The 18,752-nt window shown below is 34.4% G+C and overlaps 1 protein-coding gene across 14 annotated transcripts in view; it reads left to right on the top strand.

Moving 5' to 3' along the window:
• The window catches only part of ADGRL3 (adhesion G protein-coupled receptor L3), a 726,682-nt gene that overhangs the window by 479,316 nt on the left and 228,614 nt on the right, over positions 1-18,752 (top strand). For all 14 annotated transcript variants that reach the window (XM_012724122.1, XM_012724111.1, XM_012724117.1 and 11 more), the window contains one exon: positions 14,874-14,954. In XM_012724122.1, the coding sequence (XP_012579576.1) occupies positions 14,874-14,954 (81 nt within the window). The remainder of the gene's footprint in view (positions 1-14,873; positions 14,955-18,752) is intronic.

Here is an 18,752-nt window from a genome sequence, read left to right as displayed (position 1 = left end):
CCTCATGGAAATCATAAGCACTCATCTCTATTTAACAATGACTAGACAGCACATATATTAGACACGTTTTGAAAATTCCATATATATATAAAGAAAATGAGTCAGTTTATCAACTACCATGTATAAATGAGTACTCTTTAGCTAGTCATGATAAATGTATATTATATATACACACAAAGAAAATTAATCATTTTTCCAGCTTACAATCTTTATGGAGGCTTCTGTTGTTTCTTAGATGTATGTTAATTTCAGAGGCAAACAGAAAGGAAACTGCTTATTGGAAAATGGCATTTTTATTTTACTCCCACAAAAAGATTTATTTTGCAACTGTATTGGAAAATATGACCATATGATTATCGTACTTATATACTTTATTTCATATTTCACATCTTACTTTTTGCAATTTACACTCCAGCACAATGTGTTGTGTATATAAGGTTTGTACATAAGGTTGAAAGATGAAATACACATGTGAATAATTAGATGTATTTTCTAAATATCATTTGATCAACTTTTCATTTGCCTATAGAAGTCTAAATATTCCTATATTAACAGGTGGTATTATACAGTAATATATAACTATTGTAGACACTGTTTTATTTCATACAAATAAAACTCCATGTATGTTCTTTCTGCTTTGCTGTTTCTCTCCCCTCACTCTGGCTGCAAGTTCTTCTGCACTTTTTCACGTGGGGATGGTCTTGTAATTTTTCACCCAAGTGGGCCATTTAAGAAGAAAGGGGAGCTAACCAAATAAGAAGTCTGCAAATAGGTGTTAACTGAGACGTATGGTCATGTTACTTAAGACCCATCTGGAACTCATCTCCTCAAAACAGAAATTCTTATTTCCTATTTTCGTCGCTCTTGTACCTCTGCTATAGCACTTAACACTTTGTAAATTTATCTTTTGGGGCCCTCCCTGATGGCGCAGTGGGTTAAAGCACAGCACTGAGACTCTAAAGCTGCTTCAGCATGAGTTCGATTCCCGTCTGCCCCGGACTTGACCGCATGGCGTGGCAGAACTCTCCTGACCCGCCCGCTGTTCCCCTCAGCAGTGTACTTCATCGATCTGCCTGTTCTGTTCCCCACTCTGTCTCTGGTGAAGCCTCTCGCTGCCCCTGAGCCTCTGGCCTGTACCCCAGTTCTGTATGCACAAATAAATAAATCTTAAAAAAAAATTATCTTTTGGATATGTGCCTGGTTCTCCTGTTACACAGGATCTTTTGGGGCAGGTTCTTTGTCAAAATCATTTCAAATCATCATCATACTTTCATCACAAATAGTCTCAACTCAATTATTTTTCAACCCAACATATCTGAGAGACTTTTTCTTCTTGGTGTCTGTGCCTTTGCACAGCGCCTGTCTGTGCCTATAGAAACTTTGGTAGAGATGAAAAGACTGTCTTTCTCCCCAGACTGAATATAAAGAGATCAAATAAGCTGCAGTCAGAGCTCTTACAAATTTTCAAAATGGCCATAAAGCTGAGTCTGAGGAAGACTGGGCTAAAGAATCTGTGGCTTAACACATGTAGGATTATTAAATATTTGTTGGTGAATTAATGAAAAGAGGTGTTTGTTTTATTGGTATTTGGTTTAACCTATAATAACTTGGAAAAAGGCTTTACTGATTTTTTTAACTCAGTTTTTCATGCTTCATGTATCTTTCTTGTATTTGTTGTTGTTTTAGTTCTTATAAGATATAATTAATTTTTCCTTAAATAATGTGAACATTAATGGATCTAAACCTAACAAAGTTCATAAAGAACGAGAAACAATTCCTGCCTTTCCTTCATTTTGGGTTCAATAAATGAAACAGTGGGGTTTGTGGTGGATGGATTGTGGCTAATTGGTCTCTTTACCTTATCATTTCAATTCATCATTTTTAGTCTTCAATTTTCTATTCTCTCCTCATGGGCTGACTTACTTTGCTCTTCAAACACAGTATCCCTTTGTGTTTCCAAATAATTAAATTCAAGTTTTATCATTTCTGAGTCTTCATTTATGTTATGGCCATGATAAAATTCAGTGAATAGTAAGTAACACAAAGAAAATTCCACAGATATGTGTGTGTGTGTTGTGTGTATGTCTATGAATGGAGATCTTTGAAATGGACTCATTCCCATTAAGTGCAACTAAATGAAACAAATGATCTAAACTATCTGCCAGCTCCTGACAAAAATTAATATCCTACATCCCTTTCTACTGTATGTAACATATGTCTTTAACTAGGGTAAAAATAAGCCTGTTGGAAGGGTCTTTCTGATGAGTATAGAATATGAAATATTTTCACATCATCAATTAAAGGTGACACAAGAACAATTACTGCTTCATTAGAAAGTTAGCAGCAGGGCCCTCCCTGGTGGCACAATGGGTTAAAGCACAGTACTATGAAGCTACAGCCACTTCAGCACAAGTTCAATTCCCGGCCCCAGTGGTGATCCCACTTCCTGGCTCCAGTGTTGATCCCACATAGCATGGCAGACCTCTCCTGGCCCTCCCTCTGCTCCCCCCAGCAGTGCACTTCATTTATCTGCCTGTTCTGATCCTCACTCTGTCTCTGGTGAATTCTCTCACTGTCCCTGCACCTCTGATCTGTATCTCAGTTCTGGATGCATAAATAAATATATCTTTAAGAAAAGAAAAAAGAAGAATAGAAAGCAACAACAGTAATAACCACAATCATGAACTTGACATGCAAATTCTCTACTTATCATATTTCATGTATTGACTAATGTTCCCACTAGATCAAATATAGGGATCAGTAAAGGATTTCTGTAAGAGACCAGACAATAAACATCTTGGTTTTTCCATGGTGCTGCTGGTGCTATTCCTTCTTCCTGCTCTCCTTCCTCATTACTCCTATTTCCTCTTCTAAACTTTTAAAAGTAGAGAATTCTTAGGTCACAAGTAATGCCAAATATGTGTATGGCTCAGATTTGGCTTGTGGGATCTAATCAGCAGACCTCTGTTTACTGAAATATCTGTCCTTTCCTTCTGATATAGATGGGGATGTGGTACTTTCAAGAGTCTTAAGTAGCTTAAGACTTGGCACTCCGCAGTTAAAAATATTCCTTTAGGGCCGTCACTGGTTGCACAACAAGTTAGAGCACAGCTGTGTGGCCCGCTGAAGCCACCACAGCATGAGTTCAATTCCCCACCAGGGGGCTGACCCACATGGCCTTGCAGATCTCTCCTGGCCTACCTGCTGCTCCCGTCAGGAGTGTATTTGGTAAATCTGCCTGTTCTGTTCCCTGCTCTGTCTGAGGTGGATCCTCTTAACCCCTGCACCTCTGGCCTGCTCTTTAGTTCTATATGCATAAATAAATAATTCTTAAAATGAAATTCCTTTGACCTGAGCTAAGAATATGACCATTGAATACCATTTCCTAAACACCAGGCTAAAATTTAATCTGAAGGGATTAAATTTACCTGCTGTTGTAATCTCATTTGTGTCAAAGTAAACAAGTATGTTCCTGAAGGTAAAGACAATGATGGTGACAGTGCACCACATTCTTATTTGTAATTTATGTGTAGCAGAGACACTTCCATATATTTTTAAATTCCTTTGAAAGATGATTATTATAGTTTGCCTTCTACAGATGAAAATCCAATGCTGGAATTTAATACCCTCAGGCACGCGGAGTCCAGAAGTGATGTAACTAATTTGTGCACATGGGTCTCTGTCTCTAATACCTGTGTTATTAACCATAGCATTACATCGTGTCACAACTGAAGCTCATGTTCTGGGTAATGTGACTTTTGGTTAGAGGTGGTGAAACCTATCTCAGTTTGACCTAGTGAATCCTTGCAAAGACAAACATTCTTAACCATCCAGTAATAGTAAGAAAGGAGGGAAACAGATGCAGAAATATGATTTATCTTTAAGATAGCCATTCTTCTCTATAACATATTTTATTTTTTTACTATTTCATGATAAAGGTAGTGGGCAGGCATTGAGATAAAAATGCTGTTTATCAAGTCCATAATATGAATGGGATAAATGCAGTTATGGTCAGAAAACAAACATCTGGCTATCTATATACCTGTGGACTTGATATCCAACATTGCTTTTCTAGACTTTAATCGTTAGGAAAGAGCTCTTTTGACCAGTAATTTATTTGAGAACATGGCTTATTTTAGAGATGAAGCTACTGAATGATACTGGTAAATCCACTACTAAGGTAGAGACTATGGATAATAGTGTTTGTTAGATTTTTATGTTCTTTCTTTTTTTTTAAGATTTATTTATTTAAACATACAAAACTGGGGTATAGGCCAGAGGTGCAGGGGTTGTAAAAGGATTCACTAGAGTTAGAGAGGGGAGCAGAACAAGTTTACTTCTGACTAACATCTCTTTCAGATATACTTCTTCCCCATGACAAAAGATGGCCACTGGTGTCATGAAACGTACAATTTTGTGTGGAGCTCATATTCTCATATAAGGAATACTGTTTTTCTGTGTTTGCATTAATTAGTTCCTTTAGGGCTGTCACTGGTTGCACAACGAGTTAGAACACAGCTATGTGGCCCACCAAAGCCACCACAGCATGAGTTCGATTCCCCACCAGGGAGCTGACCCACATGGCCTTGCAGATCTCTCCTGGCCTACCTGTATAATAATATAGTTGGCTAAACCTATGTTTTACAGGAAACTGTAAAAGACCAGAACAATATTGTCCCTACACAGAACAATATTAATATTAAATGCTGAATATATGATGAATCAAAAGGATGCTGAACAAAATAAACATATTTCTACTACACAAAAAAAATATATATCCTCTAAGTTTACACCCACAGAGGTGTTTTGTTTTTTATAAAGATATCCTTGGAATCATTTTTAATGCTTCCTTGCATCTATAATTTTTAAAAGAAAAAATCTTTCTGAATAAAAGTCAATATATTAATATCACTTGAGGCAAGCCTAAATACATTTTATCATTTGCTCATTTTTTGAAATCTGAAAGAAAAAAATTAAAATTATAATATACAAAAGTTTCACCCAAATGGAGAAATAATAGAAACAAGTAATTCATTTAATCTTATGAAAAGGTGCAGAATTGAATAGGATGGCCTTTTTAGAAGATAATAACGCATCTGATTCTTAAAGAGGAAGACATAATACTGTGAAATGACATGGCATAGCTATAAAAAGTCTATTTCTATTAAAATTAAATATATAGTATATTAAAATCAATCAACCTCTATATTGTTACTTTATAAATATTTTCATTTCTTTGGTAATGTTATATTTTTATGGATAACTATAATATAAATGTCTAGTACCTTAAAATTATGCTAACAGTGCTTCCTATTCTTCGAGCATAAAGCTAAATTGAAACATTTCCAAATTCCTTTGATTAAGACTGCAAGTATAAAAGTAGGATAAATCTGTCAAAAATGAACAATTTGCACCAAGAGTTCAGATTTTTCAGCTGAAAGCATTTTAGCACACAGAGGAGAGTTGTCAAAATTTCACTACAGGCAATTTCATTCTATACAATGATACATTTTAGAGCTTATTGAAAAGAATTAAGTGGTAAAATTCACTATCATCCTAGAAGAATATCCATATACTTTTATTTTTCTATGTGCCAATCTAGTCCTATTATGCTTAGGTCAATCTGATCTCATTTCTGCAGGCCTATGCATACAATACCTTTGCTTGGAATATGCTGAATTCTGGTCTTTTGGGGCCTATCTGGAGTTCAGGCAACTAACTCCTGCTGGGCTGTCTAGAGATCTTCTCACAAATTGTATGGATTGATGAAAAGGAAAGAAAGTCTGACTTCATTGTAGAAAATACACATCTTCCTCCCTCCTTTTCAAGGAGGTAATGGCGGTTCACATTGCTGTTGGTATTTTGGAAGAATAGGCATAGTTACTGTAGCATCTCTGCCACCAAATCACCCTTAGACTCCACCTTATTTAATGTGCTCCCTCCCCCACCTTATACTCACCCCCTCTGCTTGCCCCTCAGCCTCTGAATGCTTCAGTTCTATAATTACCTTTCCACAGTTAGTTTTTAAGCTTGTTTTGCACTGACCTTCTGTTTGGTGTCTCCATATTCCACATATAAGTGATATCATCCAGTGTTTATTTTTCTCCTTCTGACTTTTTCTCCTTGATGACAGTTTATATAGTCAAGCTTGTTCTACCCAGTTAGCTGGGTAATCGATAATGTTATACTTAGATATATGATAAGGATATATATCTTTTTATGACTTCCTCTTGACTCTTCATTATCTTGCCTAAATCTGTCATTATACACATAAAAAATCTTTAAACACTGGACCTAAGAGTAATATATTTGAAGTATTCTAGTCTTCTCTGAAGTAAGTTAAGGTACATTTAGTTTACTATAAATCTATATCTATGTTCCTATAGATTTATCTTTTCTACAATTTACTGACAATATCTGAGAAACAAATACCTGTGAACACCTTTGAGACTACCACATGATGAGTAACTTTCCCACTGAGAGCTCTATTGTCACACTTCTTCATTCATAACATCATTTTGTCAAATCTAGACTTCTGCTTGTCTATTTTGGAAGTCTGGGAACGAGGGGTGTAAAGGAAAAGTGATGGAATTTTGCTGTTTTCCCCCTTTGAACCTTCTTTCATGTATCCTTAACATGCTTTATCAGTCTTTTTTTTTTTTTTAAGTTGGTTTGATAGGATGCTTTTTGATCCATCAGCAGGAAGGACAAGACAATTTAACATGTCATGTTTTTCTTAACATGCTAGTATAAGCTTTGAAGCAGAACTTTAAAAAACATTAGCTCAGCAGGCGGGCTTCCTGGCTCTGTACTCCAGGGAATGCTCTTCTTTGTTGTGAATACCCCAGTCTCTACTTTCCCTCTTACTGCTGGCCTCTGTGGCTCTAGAAGCCAATTTTCACCTGGTAGTTCTCCTTTGAAATTATTCTAATATCACTTTCCTGGCACCATATCTCTATATCTTAAACACATAACTTAATCTTTTCTTTATGACATCAACCATTTTCAGTTCTGTTGAATATGTATAAATAGTAGAAATATGGTACCAATTTATACAAGTGCTTTACAATTTGTCATAATGACGTAATTGCTACTTAATACTATTTTGAGAAACTAAATTGAGGAAAGTTCATTAAAAATTTTTTTAAGCAGATCTGTTTTACATGAATGCATTACCTTAAAATCTGTATTTGGATACTTGGTAGATATTTCAGTATCACAGATACTTTTGAGAACATCAGGTTTTTGTTTTTTGGGGCTTTTATTGTTTTTGCTGGTAATGAACAAGCTATGTGTTATAACATCTGTCACATCTGTAACATTTCTCAATTAAGTAAATTTGTTTTTAAAAGTTTATTTATTTATGTATACAGAACTGAGGTACAGGCCAGAGATGCAAAAGGTGCAGGGGCGGTGAGAGAATTCATCAGAGACAGAGTGGGAACAGAAGAGGCAGACTGACTAAGTACACTGCTGAGGAGAGCAGCAGGCAAGAGAGGAGAGTTCTGTTGTGCCATGTGGGTCACCTCTCTGGTTCAGGATCAAAATCATGCTGAATCTGCTGTGGCTAGCTTCATAGTCCTCTGCTTTAACCTGTTGTGCAACCAGGGAAGGCCCAAAGTGAAATTATATGTCGTTAATGTGAATTTCTCCGTTTCATTGAATACCCTATATATAAGACATTGCAGTGGGCCTACAATGAAAATGAAGACATCCATTGAAAAACGGGAGTTAAATTTGCTTCCAAACTTATGGAATTTCATATATAAATTGTTCCATGTAAAGTTTTCACAAGATGTATTTAGGTCCTCCCTGGTTGTCAACAGGTTAGGACTCAGTGCTGCAACCTGTAGCGATATTTTCTTAACCTATATTGCAACCTAGTAGCGATATTTTCTTAGCCAACCAAGTTTCTACATTTTCTATATTGTCCTAAAAATAAAATATTTAAGGAGAAGAGCAGGAACAAAACAGGGATTTTTTTAGGAAAGTGAAAATACTGTGTACAATACTATAATTATGGATACATTTCACTATTTATTTGTCCACACCTTGGAATGTTTAACATCTGATGTGAAAATACTAATGTAAAGTATGGAATTTGGGTGACTATGATGTTTTAGCGTAAGTTTTTCAGCTGCAACAAATATCTGGTGGGGTATTGAGAACAGGGGCAAGTGTTGGCAGGTAGGTCTATGGGAAATTTCATACCTTCATCTTAATTTTACTATAAATTTTACACTGCTAGAAAAATAAGATTTTAGTCATAAAAACAGCAAATATTAAGAAACAGGGTAGCATATTTACAAGAGCACATAATTGGGAGTTGTATGACCTAGTGTTCTCTTTCACTGCCTGTAAGTTATGGGTGACCTTAGATGTATCTATGTTCTCTTCTTGAAATTGCAGTAGTTGGGCTTGGTGATTTATAAACACAGCATTTCATCTCTAACTTTTTGTTTTGTCTAACTAACCCTCACATTATACACAAGCATGTATAGGCTTACCTTTTAGTTGAATCATTGTGTTACACTGACTTAAGATGCCCTGTTTCTGATTAAAAGAACACCTTGTTATCTGGCCATTGGTTATATTTTAAAACATAGTATATTGGTAATAATGCAATTTAGGGATCTATTTGTTTAAAAAGTGTGGATAAAGAGTTAAAATTCTAGAATACCTTTTAGAGTAAATTTAACAAAATGTAAAATATCAGTGTGTTTTAATACAGCAAAAATTCAAATAAAGAATATATTTATGATTATATAAGAATGTATGTTACAAGGGTATAAAACAAACCCAGAAAGATATATAAGATACTGGAAAGAAAGACTGGCTATGGCTCTAATCAGATGGTAGATTCTATCATTTTGTCCAAATTGAGTGTCTACCATGTATATATATTTGTGTATATGGGTGTGTGTGTGAATGTATACACATATTAGCTATCCAAATAGTATATTAATAAGAGTGTGGCATTTTTAGAATTAAAATACATACCAGCTTTCAATTTGGTCTTTAGTTTTCTGTAATTGCTACAACAAATTAGCATAAATCTAGAGGCTTTAACTATGAAAATTTATTATTTTTATTCCCTAGGACAGAACTTTGACACCATGGGTCTCACTGAACTAAAATGAATATATTTATGTAGATCATGGGAAAGATCCATTTCCTTATCATTTTAAGTTACTGGTACCAGCATGTTGGCAAAGTGAGTAAAGAAGGGTCCACTTCAAAGGCTTCTTTTAGAAGTTACAGAAGTTGCATTGATTCAAGGAGATCAGTATTACTGTATCCTAGCCCTTTTAAAGACCTTCATTAAAATAAAACCTGACAGGAGAAAGCTCATAGACCTACCCTCTTGTTAAGTAGAATGTAGTGTTTTGTTCATTGCATGAGAAAAGTAACTTTGGAATCATGATTGTTCTGTGATACAGTCTTTTAGCAATGCAAACATTTAATTTTAAGTAGCCTGGAAGCAGAACTAAAATTTCTAATGTTTCAGAAATTATAGTATATTTGCCTTCTCTCCCCACCCCTTTGATGTATTTTTAGGATGTGGAGGCAGTGAGCTATGTTGTAAGAAAATGGTCTATGGATTAGAAACCTGATTCCCACCCACACTATTGTGTAACCATTGAAAATACACTTAACCTTATAGAGCTATGCATTGTTAAAAGGGGAAATAGTACTTACTCATGTGGTGATTCTTAGTATTAGGCTCTTAGAAAATAAGTTCATTATTATGACCTTTATTTTTTTTTAGTGTGTTCATTCCTTTAATTTTGAAGAATTATTAAACTTAATAGAAGTTCAGAGAAGAGAAATTCTGATTTTTTCCCCATTTCCCACTTTATTCTTGTAATGCTTGCTATAGTAGTAGGTTTCTGAAAATTCATATAATAATATTTGAAGTTGTGCTTCCAAGTTTTAGTGTTTAACATTGACTTACCGATGTTATTTTTGTATGTATTTTTATGTGTGTGAAAGAAAGTTAATTGGTTGGGTGTTCCTTTATAATAACCCCCCTCTTTATCTGCGAGAACCTCAAATTCTTCATAAATATAAAATATTCTTCAGTCCAAAAGTTTCAACACTAGGACCAGTGGGATATTTTTCAGATTCCAAGGTTTCATTTCTCCCAGACTTAATTTCTTTCTAACCATTATTGAGTTTTATGTTCATTTTTCAGCATATTTTTTTTAGCTTTTAGATATCTTTAGGGTATTATGGTCATTCAAGTAGTCTAAATATTCAGATAATTTTGAGATAAATTTACATAATCTTGGATTTGTTTCAAAACATTCTGGGAAGGGTAGGGGGTACATGGGGAGGCATATGAGGTAACCTAGATCCTGACTTGACCATTGCTTAAACTGGCTACAGGCTTGTTTTCTTCTTTCTTTTTTCATATATTTCTGAAATGCTTCATTATTTTTGACCATGCTTTTTGCACACCCTTCTTCTGTAGATGACTGTCCCTTATCTCTTTTACATGTATGATCTGGAGGCATCCACATATGTCCCTTTTGTTTCCAGTGGCTATTACAGTCTCTCCCTAGCCAACCACTTGTAAGTCCCTCAGTCTTTCCTCTATGTTGACTATTTTTTCCCTCACTTCATTTACCTCTGTTATGCCAACTCCTTCTTTCATCAAGGTAGATACTTCCCTGGTAGTTATATAATCCTGAATCTAGCCTGAAATCACTCAGTGGCCTCATTATATTACCTTATCAATATGGTATTATGAGTGCTGAAAACCAAGGAAGTGGGTATTGACTAAATAATTACTGAATGCAATGAGCACACTTATATACACAACACCACCAACAACAAAAAATTACCTTTACTTCAAACTAATCCACTGTTTTCTCTGAGCAAGTAATATATCCACTGGGGAGAAGCCCATTGAGTTCAGCACCTCCATCAGCAACTTCAAAGTCTAAAAAAGCCAAGCATGTATTCGTTTCTCTAAGTGATATTTTATTAAATTTAGTAAAAATAAGTATGAATAATAAGATGAAAAGAGGAAAAGGAATCCAGACTAAAAGATAAGTATCAAGTTGGTGACTTTACAAATCTTTTCCATGATGATTAGTTATGATTGATGTTTACATCTTCACCTGAATGCTGCCTTTTATAAATAATAGATGGTTATAGTCAGACTGGGATTTGGATTAAAAAAAAAAAAAGCTGTTATATATAGCTAGGCATGCCCAATTTCCTATCAGCATAAACAACACAATGACCTCTAGTATTTTTTATCATTAATTGAGATTATTTTCAACAAGAAATTAAGTCAGATTCTTGCTTTAAGAGACTTAGGTATTTTCAGAGCATTTGAGAAATTTACTCCATACATGGAATTCTTATTGGGGTATGACAGAAATATACAGAAAGGTAAATTGGTATTTTAAAGTTTATAAAAGGCAAATAATATTATTAAATCCCAGGAGGAAAAAAAAAGTGAGATCTCTATTATTGTTTCTAGGAAGGGGAACATATGATCTCACCAAAGAAAATAATCAGCATCAGTGACTGAAAATTTAAAACAAACAGATGAAAGAAGGTGTAAAATCTGCCAATAGGCCCATAAAATATTACAGTTGTTTATAACACTGTAGAGAAAAGGAGGAAACTTGCTTTGAAAGTTGAAACCAAGGGCATGGTGAAGTGTATTTTTACTTTAGGAAGAAAGTTGTGCTCGTTTTCTAAGTTATCCATCTCTGTATTTTACCTATCTTCGTTTTCATTGGTCATTGGTGAAATTATTAATATATCTATGAATATGTGTAAATTTTTAAATAAATGTGTTATTCGGATGAAGCATTTTTTTTTAGGACAATACATCTTACACCAGAAATTTTCTATTTAAATTATATTTGGGCCCTTAACTGTAGTATTTTTATTTTTTACAATTTACTATAAAAAGCAGATAATACTTGTTTTACTTTGAACTCTTAATATGCTGCATTTCTCAATTCCTTCTACTTTGGCTTTCCCTGCCACCCTTCATCCTACATTTTGCTAAATTTCTCCTTAGAGAGAGAATAAAAACCATATGGCAAATATATTTTAGGAATTAGCTATCAGTAATCCCTTCCTCATTCCACTGAATTTTGTTGTTGTTTTTACTTAAGGATTCATGTTTTATCATTTTTTTAATTAAATGGCATTGGTTTGTAACTTTCATATAAATTTCATCTATACAGCATTATAAATCAACATCTGTATATACATTATGAACTCCATTAGAAGTCTAGTTTACATCCTTCACCATACAATTGACCCCCTTTACCCAATTTACTAACCCTGGTTCTCCTTCCCTTGGTGCTTTCAAATCTCCATTACCTAGGTGATGAGTACACTGTGTTTTCATACTGCCCAAGTTTATAAATGTTGAGCACGATTAAAGTTGATTTTCTTTCCCTAATACAAAAATATATGTCATTTAGCCAAACTGTTTACTTAAGAAACCTGAAGGGAGATAGTTCCACAGGAGTTACTTAGCATTTAATCACTAATATCTACACACATGTATTTCCATATTTAGTATGCCTAAAACTTCTTTGAGAAAAATGGCCTTGATTTTGATGAAAGCACTTCAAATTTAGAAATAAAAATACCCCTATTCTTGTTACTAACTGCATATTCTTGAGCAAGTTACTTAATCTCCTGTCCTTATTCCTTTATTTTAAAATTACAGATTTATTAGAATTGTTCTACCTTTAATGGTAACAGAAGATAATGTATGTATGAGTGCTTCGTGGTTATTATTGTATGGGCAAAAGCATGCTTCTTTATTTGACATGAAATCAATATTATTTTATATGCTGAGGTTATTTTGAACTAGCGTAGAGTGAATGATTCTTACTTTCTTTCACCTGATCAATAATGTTTCAAGCCAATTCATTCATAATGACACAGTAGCTTAAAAATAAAAATATTTTTGCAACCAAGTATGCAACATATGTAAACAGAAGGTCCTTTCATAATTAAGATAATCTGAAGTTTTAATAAGCTATATTAAACATGGCCTGCTAACAGTACACAATTACCATCTTATTCCTTTTATAACAGTGCTTTTAGTATTCCACTGAAACATGGCCAGTGAATGCACAATATTCTTAGTTACCATTATGAGGGGCTGTGTATATTATAGTCTCTCCACTGTGTCTGCTGTTAGCTAGAAAAATGCTGGGAGCAACAGCAGCTTCTATCAACAGGGAGCCATATTAATTATTTGAAATGTGCCTCATAAGAGGAATCAACAGAGTTTATTACAAGTCGAATATTACTTGAAAATGGAAGGTTACTCTAACTGTTACCATAATCTATGTATCATTAACTTCCCTTGTTTAGGAAAAGAGATTAACACCTCTGTAAATTGCTATAGTAAGTGTGTAAAATATAAATGCATATTCCCATTGTAGAAAGAAAGTAGGTTCTCCACTTCTACCTAAACTTGTTTTTATATAAAGTGGTTTTAGAAATTAAACTGTCTGTAATTATGCTTTCTTGACTCAAAATCCTAATTGTTTACTGGGTTATCAGTACCAAAGCTATAGCTATTTGAATAATAGCAAAGTCTTATATTTGTTAGCAAGCTTTTCCATCTGCCTCTTGGCCTTCAAATCAACTTTAATACTTTAACTCAGAAGGCAGAAATTTTATTAAAAATATATGTGTGTGGCCCTCCCTGGTGGCGCAGCGGGTTAAAGCAATGCACAAAGAAGCTTAAGCCACTTCCGCATGAGTTCGATTCCCGACTGCCCCCGGAGGAGGCCACATGGGTGGCAGACCTCTCCTGACCCGCCCGCTGCTCCCCTCAGCAGTGTACTTCGTCGGTCTGCCTGTTCTGCACCCCACTCTGTCTCTGGTGAATCCTCTCACCCTCTGCATCTCTGGCCTGTACCCCAGTTCTGTATGAATAAATAAATAAATCTTAAATATATATATATGTGTGTGTGTGTGTGTGTGTGTGTGTGTGTGTGTGAGCTGATAGTGTGCTTTATAAGACATAGAGAACAAATCCATCTATCTACTTTTTTATTTAAAATTTACATTTATTTTTGTGTAGCTGAACCAGGGTATATGTCAGAGGTGTTGTGGGGGGGGGGGGGGGGAGGGCGGTGAGAGAATTTACCAAAGACAGATTGGGGAACAATCCAGGTAGATTTACTGCTAAGGGAAGCTGCAGTGAGACAGGAGGTCTGCTACACCATATATGGGTTAGTTCCCTGGTCATGGGTCAAACTCAGGCCATCACTGTGATTGCCCTGAGTGAAACTTAACCCCTAGGCTATGAGAGAGGACTCTATCAAACTGCTTTTTATGTTGTGGTTAATTATTCTTTCTACTTCAAATACAGTAAACAAATAGATGTAGTTTTCTATTGAAATAATGGAAATAAATTATAAATATAAAATTTGAGCTAATCAGATTGCAAAATTAAATAATTGTTACACAGAGTGGATATGTTCATTGAAATAATCTTGAAAATATAAAACTTACTGATCTACAGTGAAATAAGTGCAGAAATTGAAGTATTATGAAACAGCAAATTGATATACTGTTTAACAATAAAAATGGACTTTGCATTTTTTTCACTTCATTCTTCTTATAAAGCACTTAAATATTTTTAAGTATCACTATACTAAATTTAACAACAACAAAAAACTCTAGATGGTTTAAGAAATACTGATTTCTTTGGTTGGTATGTGGATGCTAGAATGTCTATATTTAAAAGGTCAGTTCACACTCTATGCTGGCTACTAATTTTTTATGTAGAGTGATACGCTGACATTATAAAGGAAAATATGAAAAGACATAACTATGATGTCTTCTTAACATTTCTTTTTGGTCCACAGGGCAAGCACATCACGGACAGGTATCATACATCTCTCCACCAATTCACCTTGACTCTGAGCTAGAAAGACCCCCAGTTAGAGGTGAGTTTTTTTTATCTAAAGAAAAAAGAAACAGCATTTTTTTCAATGATGAAGGTTATTGATATAATTAAAGATGGTTGTAAATAAGTATTTTGCAACACAGTACCTGTTTAACAAGGTGGGGGTGGTTGATGGGAGGGTTGGTTGTGAAGCATCTGATAAAAGAAAGAATAAATCATATTCATAAATGAAACTGAAATATTGCTTTGGAAAATGTTTTTTAAATTAAAATAGGAAATAGAGCCCACAGGGATTCAATTAGTGAAAGAGGAGATTACCAGAAAAACATACTCTTAATTGGGATTTTTCTTCTACTATCTTATTACAATTACTAATATTTCATCACATACCACCACCCAGTAATCCTCCATTGGACCCCCTCCCCACTTCTTCCTTTGCTTCCAGCCCACCAAATTCCCTTTCTGTCTGGTATCCTCAGTCATATATATATATATATATATATATATATATATAAAAGACTTATTTATTTATTCATACAGAACTGGGGTACAGACCAGAGATGCAGAGGGTGAGAGAACCCACCAGAGACAGAGTGGGGAGCAGAACAGGGAGATCGATAAAGTACACTGCTGAGGGGAGCAGCGGGTGGGTCAGGAGAGGTCTGCCACACCATGTGGATCACCTCTGGGGCAGACGGGATAGAACTCATGTGGAGGTGGTTTAAGCTTCTTAGTGCAGTGCTTTAACCCACTGCATCACCAGGGAGGGCCCATATATTTTTTTATAAAGCCATTTTAGTGTTTATTCAAATGAATTTTTAAAATGTGTCAATCAAATTTATGTATTTTTAAATTGATGCCACCTGTTTAAAGATATAAAACAAAGTCATACAAAATAAAGTTAAAGGATAAAAATTATTATCTCATTATCTATACACAGAATTTCTACTTTTGTGTTTTTGATGTTTTATAATTCATAAAGTGGATATTTTGTAGACATGTATGTTAATTTTATATTGATAAATGTCTTGTTTATAAAGTTAAAATATGCATCTCAAGGTCAATTTTTCAGTTGTAAATAACAGTATACTATATTAAATCTTCAAAAGCATTAATTACTTGATATAGTAAATCATTACATCTGATTTTTATGAGCATGTTTTCTACACATGCTTTTTCCTCTGCCAGGAGTCTCCTTCCTTTCTACCTAGTAGTTTCTACCAGTGTTGAAGGCTCTGCTTTATTATCAGTTTCTTTGTTAAGCTTACCCTGAAAGTGTCCTTGGAGGAGCTGAATGTATGTCTCTCTTCCCCAAATATCCCTTTGCTTGCCTTAGTCAATTCATCAAGACATTGTATTTTATTTGTCAGTGTTCCTGGTTAGTTTTCTCATGTGTAAGGCCCCTGATGATCATACCATCTTTACTATTTTGCCTTCAGCCACTTTTCTGTGCTTGGAAAGTGACTCAAAGTGAAGGTGACAACCTAACTTCTAAAGTGTACATCCTCATTTAAAAGAAAGAGCGGGGAACAGAGATGATAAGGGGATCCCACAAAGAAAGTACAATGAGCCAATGAGCATATATATTTGAAAGTGTATGATATTTTTAAGGAAACATGCTGGAATGCACAGTAAAATGAGAGTGTTCTGGAGGAAGACTGGAAGGATTTGTAAGCAGCACATGAAGGTTTCTGCGTCACATGACATTAAGTTTGTATTTTTTTCCAGGAAAAGAATCACAAAATATTTTAAATTTCTTTTTTTTTTCCCCTAAGGCAATGGGGATTAGATCATAATGCCAGTTCTTGGTATGAGAAAAATATCTAATGTTGTGTGCATAATGAGAGATTTGGCAAAGGAAGGCAAAAATTGACAGGAAAATTATGAGTTGTATATGTGGTTGTGGAAAAATCTGAAAAAAATATTTTGTAGAGACAAGTTATTTAGCTGAAAGCTGCATGGGAAGGGACAAGAAAAAATACTTTTAAATTTCGATAGTAAATAGCAGCTTGAATGTGTATGATATATTATTTCTTCATGAGGTTTAGATGACTTTGACATTGATGCACTGTTTTAGATATGTTAATTCTAATGTAAAAGACTGTTTCTAACCAAAATTGGGAGGTCATTATGCAAGTTGATAATTTTAATATATTTCATTTGTTTCAATTGGGTCCACATAGGATCTAGGAACTGAACTGTAAGATCATAATGTAACAATTCATTGCAAAAGTTAGTGGCTTAAAATAAGAAACATTTATTATTGTTCTCAGAGTTGTTTGAATCAGATGTATGCTGACATGGCTGAGGATGGATGTTTCATAGTTACTAGGGTAGTTGATTATTAAAGGGAGTATGCAATCTACTTTCCAAGCATAAAAAGTAGCTAAAGGAGAAACAGTACAGATGACATGATCATCAAGGACCTTACACATGAAAAAGCTACACCTGAACACTGAGAAATATAATACAACATCTTGATGTGAACTACTTAACTAATATGTCATAGTAAGATGTCATTTGCATATGTGCTGTCACCTTGATATCATCTGGGATAATGGCCACATGACTCATCATCCAGCAGGCTAGCACATACTGATTCTTATTGTGACATAACTCCCAGCAATAAATAGACAAGTTCTGAAGATGTGATTTTTCAAGACTCTGCTGATGTCATGTTTCTTATTCTCCCATTAATTACCACCAGTCTTAACAGGGAAGAAAGTAAAGCCATCTTTCTTGGTGGAAGAACCACAATCAGGTAACCAATAATAGAAGAAATGTGAGCTATTTCAAGCAGTTAAACCAAGCAGAGAGAGAAGATATGTAAAATAAATTTAGAATGAAGCAATACCAAAAAAAATGCCTCATGTAGGGATTTGAAGCATATAAACTTGAGATTTGAGAACTATCTTAAGTATTCTCAACCACTGTATAAATCACAAAAGAACAACTTCATAGTGTCTTTGTGATGATACTATGATATAGAAGACATTCTGGTTTATGGTAGGCTATAAATAAAAGTTAACTATTTTTATGAAATTTAAGCCCCCTGCTGTAGCGTATGGAGGGAATTGAGCTATGGAGGACCCAGGTGACCTTGAGCAACCTCCATCTGTCATTTATAAAATAATAATAATACTACCAACCTGGCAAGTTTATTATGATGATTAAGTGAAATGATATGTCAATTTACTGGCAAAAACCTGACACAAAACTGGATTCGAAAGTGTTAGAAGTAGGAAAATATCATTCAAAGTTTCAATCTAAGATGGAATCACCTTAGTTAAAATAATGATATAATTGATCCCATAAAGAATCACTGCATAGCCATATTTATCTCTGCTTATTATCAGCTGCAGATTATGGTCTCTACCTTAGAATGATTTTTTTTTGTCTTTTCCAGTGTTTATAGTATTCCTTCACATACATTGACCAAAAGACATTCCAAAATTGTTCTATGATTCATTCAGTTAATCATGTGCCTCATACATGGAACATAAAAAAAAATGACAAAATATATTAAACAATTTGACATATTACTGTTAAATAGCTCATAGTTTCTAAAGAAAAGTTCCTTGTGTCAATGTTGATAAGTATATTAATACATCATTTTTAATTGCCATCTTGATGGATTTATAAAAATTAGATATGATTTTCCTGTAAGCATAGAGTTAAAACTGTAAAGTATACAATGCGTAAGCATATAAAGCAGTAAAAGCAGTAATTCCTGAAATATTAACATATTTCTGGACTACTGGAATTTAATATAGGTATATTAGTGCCGAAAGATAGCAAAGGAAAATATAGAGAAAGCCAGAATTCAATGGGCCAAGGG

Source organism: Condylura cristata, unplaced genomic scaffold (assembly GCF_000260355.1).
Source record: "Condylura cristata isolate star-nosed mole 26May11 unplaced genomic scaffold, ConCri1.0 scaffold00012, whole genome shotgun sequence".
Taxonomy (NCBI): domain Eukaryota; kingdom Metazoa; phylum Chordata; class Mammalia; order Eulipotyphla; family Talpidae; genus Condylura; species Condylura cristata.
The sequence above is the reverse complement of the archived record's forward strand: the minus strand, read 5'-3'. Positions and strand labels throughout refer to the sequence as shown.